Source organism: Coregonus lavaretus (assembly GCF_964263955.1).
Source record: "Coregonus lavaretus genome assembly, chromosome: 6".
In the NCBI taxonomy this organism is placed as follows: Eukaryota; Metazoa; Chordata; class Actinopteri; order Salmoniformes; family Salmonidae; genus Coregonus; species Coregonus lavaretus.
This window is the reverse complement of record NC_139993.1, coordinates 46,371,882-46,377,535: the sequence shown is the minus strand read 5'-3', so window position 1 is coordinate 46,377,535 and position 5,654 is coordinate 46,371,882. Positions and strand designations below refer to the sequence as shown.

The following is a 5,654-nucleotide window of genomic DNA, read 5'->3' as shown; positions in this document are numbered from 1 at the left end:
TCAGGCTCCCAGCCCCGCTGTCATGTCTGTCAGGATGAAACCTAGCGAAGAGAAGAGAAGGGAGGGACAGGATCAGGAGAGAACTGAATTCGAGCTGAGAGGACAGTGGAAACCAATATGCTAGGTGCAGTACAAGTCTGTTTCTATTTTAGCACGCCAATGACGGAGATTACAAAATCATAAACAAACTAGGACAAAGGCTAGGACAAGGGCTAGGAGTTGAGGTGAATAAGCAGACAGATGAAAGAGAGGAGCTGTAAAGAAAGGAGGAAGAGACAGTTCCCTACCTGGAGCCAGCAAGTTAACCCTGACGTTGCGTGAGGCCACCTCCTTGGCCAGGGAGCGAGTGAAGCCCTCCAGACCTGTTTTACTGTCACTGTACACACACTGACCTGCGTTCCCCTTCAACCCCACCACAGATCACAACCATGAACACATTAATTGGGTTAACGCAAGGTAAAATGAAGTGGGAAATTAGGTTTATTACCTGGACCACAACCACCACCTTGTGGCCAAACTGCAACATTGAAGGCATCTGGTATCTCAATAATGAGAAGAGGCTGTACATACAGTAACAGTACTTATGTTGACAATGGCCCCTCCCTGGGTGTGGAGCATGCTCCATAGCGCTGCCTTGCAGGTCAACATGCTCCCCAGTAGGTCGGTATGAAGCATAGCCACCATGTCTTCTGGCCTGGTCCTCAGCAACAGACCATCCCCTGAACACACACAGACAGGGAGGTGCATACATACACACAGGAGATGGAGGAGTTATTTTTTAAAATTATTTTATACACATGCAAGCTCACCTGCTTAAGACTGTCATGGGAGTCCTGAAGGTATGAAACTAACCTGTACACCTGTACGAGTACAGATTCATACGAGTACTGATTCATTCACAGTCACACACACACCTGTTGAGCCAGCTGCATTGACCAGGTATGAGATGTTTCCACAGGTCTTCTGGATAATCTCAAACGTCTTCTGCACTTCCTTTCCTTTGGAGATGTCACAACTAAAGCCAGCTAGAACATGAGAGATTGGTTTAGCATTAGGTAAACAGACAATTACAGCTGTATTTAATAAACAACAGTAGTCAGTGTGGCACTAGGCTCATCATCTTGTTTTGAAAATGTGAACAGAAGAGCCCAACAAACAGGTGCATGACACCCCTGCAGGTATTATACCGTACCTCCATCGAGGGACACCACAGTGGCCTGAGCAGCATCCTGGTTCCTGGACACCACAACAACCCTGCAGCCTCTCTCTGCCAGCAGCCTTGATATTTAAATTTACATTTTAGTCATTTAGCAGACGCTCTTATCCAGAGCGACTTACAGTTAGTGCATACATTATTTTTTTCCCCCTGTGGGAATCGAACCCACAACCCTGGCGTTGCAAACGCCATGCTCTATCAACTGAGCTACATCCCTGCCGGCCATTCCCTCCCCTACCCTGGACGACGCTGGGCCAATTGCGCGCCGCCCCATGGGTCTCCCGGTCGCGGACGGCTACGACAGAGCCTGGATTGATTGATGAATTAAGGTCACTGATTAGTAAGGAACTCCCCTCACCTGGTTGTCTAAGTCTTAATTGAAAGGCAAAATATCAAAAATAGCAGACGCTAGGCCCTCCATGGAATGAGTTTGACAACCCTGGTGTAGATGATCTAACAGCTAGCTATGCTACCAAGATCATTTGAAAGTGTTTTTGGGGAAAACTCATGTTTTCACGCAACGCTGTTGTCGTTTAAGATGGATAACAATTTGGCATTTCTCTCTATATAATTATTATCGTTTGACAATCCATGTCCTTTGACAATAACGTGAGTAAACGTTAGTTGATCATTGACACAGTACACACATGGAGGTCGCCATTTTTTCTTCATGTGTTTATTAATTCAACCACATGGGGGAAGAAGAGACACGCACATAAATCTCACAGCTAGTGCCAGTGGCCCCTCACGGGTAGCTGGACCCACAGACGTTTGAAACATACCACATCAGAGCCTGTCCACAGTTTAGAAATGACGATGAAATCTAGGTTAGGGTTAGGATTGAGCTAGGGGTTAAACATAGGCTAGGTCAGCCCTTACCCTAACCCTAGCTTCATGTCAACATCCCAGTTCAAGCCTAACTCTAGCCTCAACCACAACCCTAACCCTAGTCTCTCATTGCCATACCTCCAAAATCAAGTCGTTGTCAAGCCTGGTTCGCGACGAGGCTACCTAACCCTAACCCTAGTTTAATGTCCACATCCGGTTCAACCCCACCCCTAACCTCAACCCTAACCCTAACTCTAGCTTCATGTCCACATCCCTCAACCCCAACCAGTACCCTAATCTTTACATAACACTAACATTTTATCCTACGTTTCTCTTTGGACCCGTAAGATACTGGAGGTTGTCTCCGTCTGGCCCTCCCTCTGACCCAAGGTCCAGAAGCCCGGCTCAATGTCACCAGTGAAAAACAATGGTCAAACACAGCTGGACGGTTTCAAACATTTGGAAGTTCTTCAGGATTGATTTTCTGTCCTCAGTGACTTGGTCCCAAGCTGATGTTTGACCCCCGTCTTATGAGCTACACCCTCAGATGGAAAAACACAGGGGATGTTGTAAGAAAATAAAACAACAAAAACTGTTGAGCAACATTTGGTGTAGTTTTTAGGGGTTGACTGAAATGTATTATGCATTGTATGGAGAGACAGTTTACGTGCTGTGTGTGTGCGTGTGACACAAGGCTTAATTTGTATTCAGATCATCATCCTAAACATCATGACCTCATTTTCCTCCTTCACACTCCTGTGGTCTAATGACGCCTGCCGACACAGACAAACGCTTTCTGCTCTCTTCCTCACCATATATACAGTATACACACACGCGCACGCAACGCACGCACACACACACACACACTTAGATAAATGTTCTCTATTTCTTCTTGCATACACACATGAATATTAACGGTATGCTCCAGAGTCTGTCCTTCTATCAATCCATAAACACTTTATCACTTGGTCACATCTACAGATATTTACACTGCCTCACTCAGTCATATATAGCGTATCTAATAGACCTACCTGCCCCCACCTCCTCACCAACATGTACTGTACACAAACACACATTTACACTGTTTGTAGTAGAGATAATGATTCCCTCCTTCTCCAGCAGGAAGGCCCTGTCATGCCAGAGCAAGGCTCATTGATTAAGCAGACACCTCATTAATCTGTTACAGTACCTGAAACCATTAGATACCAGAGAGCAAACTGAACCAGACACAGTCTCAGTGTTGACAGGAGAGAGGGAGAGAGGGGGAAAAGAGCAGCCAACTGAGCCAAGTCAGATGAAAAGCAAGCGGTGGAAAAACACACAATTCTCTTTATTTCAATATCCAACTCCTTGTCCCTGTATCCCCCTTCTGTCCACCACAGTCATGCTCACAAACTGGAATAACCGATCTCCATGGCAACCCATCATCTGGATGAAGCATACCAGTGTGACCTCACAAAGACCATGTCAGCTCCTTTAGACATTATCCAGCTCAGCATCATTGCACACACAGACAGGAGACTGCATGATTCACCTACCTCACAGAGCACCACTGTAGAGTTTATTGCACTGTGGGAAAAGCAGACACACAGCAAGGAGCTTTTCTCCTGGTAATAAAGGTATGCATTGTTCCAGTTGAAGTCGGAAGTTTACATACACCTTAGCCAAATACATTTAAACTCTGTTTTTCACAATTCCTGACATTTAATCCTAGTAAAAATTCCCTGTTCTATGTCAGTTAGGATCACCACTTTATTTTAAGAATGTGAAATATCAGAATAATAGTAGAGAGAATGATTTATTTCAGCTTTTATTTATTTCATCACATTCCCAGTGGGTCAGAAGTTTACATACACTCAATTAGTATTTGATAGCATTGCCTTTAAATTGTTTAACTTGGGTCAAACGTTTCGGGTTGTCCTCCACAAGCTTCCCACAATAAGTTGGGTGAATTTTGGCCCATTCCTCCTGACAGAGCTGGTGTAACTGAGTCAGGTTTGTAGGCCTCCTTGCTCTCACATTTTCTATAGGATTGAGGTCAGGGCTTTGTGATGGCCACTCCAATACCTTGACTTTGTTGTCCTTAAGCCATTTTGCCACAACTTTGGAAGTATGCTTGGGGTCATTGTCCATTTGGAAGACCCATTTGCAACCAAGCTTTAACTTCCTGACTGATGTCTTGAGATGTTGCTTCAATATATCCACATAATTTTCCTTCCTCATGATGCAATCTATTTTGTGAAGTGCACCAGTCCCTCCTGCAGCAAAGCACCCCCACAGCATGATGCTGCCACACCGTGCTTCACGGTTGGGATGGTGTTCTTCAGCTTGCAAGCAGCCCCCTTTTTCCTCCAAACATAACGATGGTCATTATGACCTATTTTTGTTTCATCAGACCAGAGGACATTTCTCCAAAAAGTACGATCTTAGTCCCAATGTGCAGTTGCAAACCGTAGTCTGGCTTTTTTATGGCGGTTTTGGAGCAGTGGCTACTTCCTTGCTGAGCGGCCTTTCAGGTTATGTCGATATAGGACTCGTTTTACTGTGGATATAGATACTTTTGTACCTGTTTCCTCCAGCATCTTCACAAAGTCTTTTGGTGTTTTTCTGGGATTGATTTGCACTTTTTGCACCAAAGTACTTTCATCTCTAGGAGACAGAACGCGTCTCCTTCTTGAGCGGTATGACGGCTGCGTGGTCCCATGGTGTTTATACTTGCGTACTTTTGTTTGTACAGAAGAACGTGGTACCTTCAGGCATTTGGAATTTGCTCCCAAGGATGAACCAGAATAGTGAGGTCTTGGCTGATTTCTTTTCATTTTCCCATGATGTCAAGCAAGAGGAACTGAGTTTGGCCTTGAAATACATCCACAGGTACACCTCCAATTGACTCAAATGATGTCAATTAGCCTATCAGAAGCTTCTAAAGCCATGACATCATTTTCTGGAATTTTCCAAGCTGTTTAAAGGTACAGTCAACTTAGTGTATGTAAACTTCTGAACCACTGGAATTGTGATACAGTGAATTATAAGTGAAATAATCTGTCTGTAAACAATTGTTGGAAAAATTACTTGTGTCATGCACAAAGTAGCCGACTAACCGACTTGCCAAAACTATAGTTTGTTAACAAGAAATTTGATTACAGCCTTGAGTCTTCTTGGGTATGACGGTACAATTTTGGCACACCTGTATTTGGGGAGTTCCTCCCATTCTTCTCTGCAGATCCTCTCAAGCTCTGTCAGGTTGGATTGGGAGCATCGCTGCACAGCTATTTTCAGGTCTCTCCAGAGATCTCTATGAGACTCAAAATTTAGCTCAGGTGCATCCTGTTTCCATTGATCAGGAAACCTGGCACCTTCCCTACGGTGAAGCATGGTGGTGGCAGCATCATGCTGTAGGGATGTTTTTCAGTGGCAGACTGGGAGACTAGTCAGGATCGAGGGAAAGATGAACAGAGCAGTACAGAGAAATCCTTGATGAAAACCTACTCCAGAGCACTCAGGACCTCAGACTGGGGTGAAGGTTCACCTTCCAACAGACAACAACCCTAAGCACACAGCCAAGACAATGCAGGAATGGCTTTGGGACAAGTCTCTGAATGTCCTTGAG

General features: G+C 44.8%; 1 protein-coding gene across 1 annotated transcript; it reads right to left on the bottom strand.

Moving 5' to 3' along the window:
- cbr4 (carbonyl reductase 4) lies at positions 1-3,528 on the bottom strand (the record flags this gene model as incomplete). Its single annotated transcript, XM_084163874.1, has 6 exons — positions 1-41; positions 288-422; positions 582-719; positions 915-1,025; positions 1,193-1,278; positions 3,488-3,528. The coding sequence occupies 6 exons, from the start codon at positions 3,526-3,528 to the stop codon at positions 1-3; spliced, it is 552 nt and encodes a 183-aa protein (XP_084020000.1).
- Between the last annotated feature and the right edge of the window lie 2,126 nt (positions 3,529-5,654).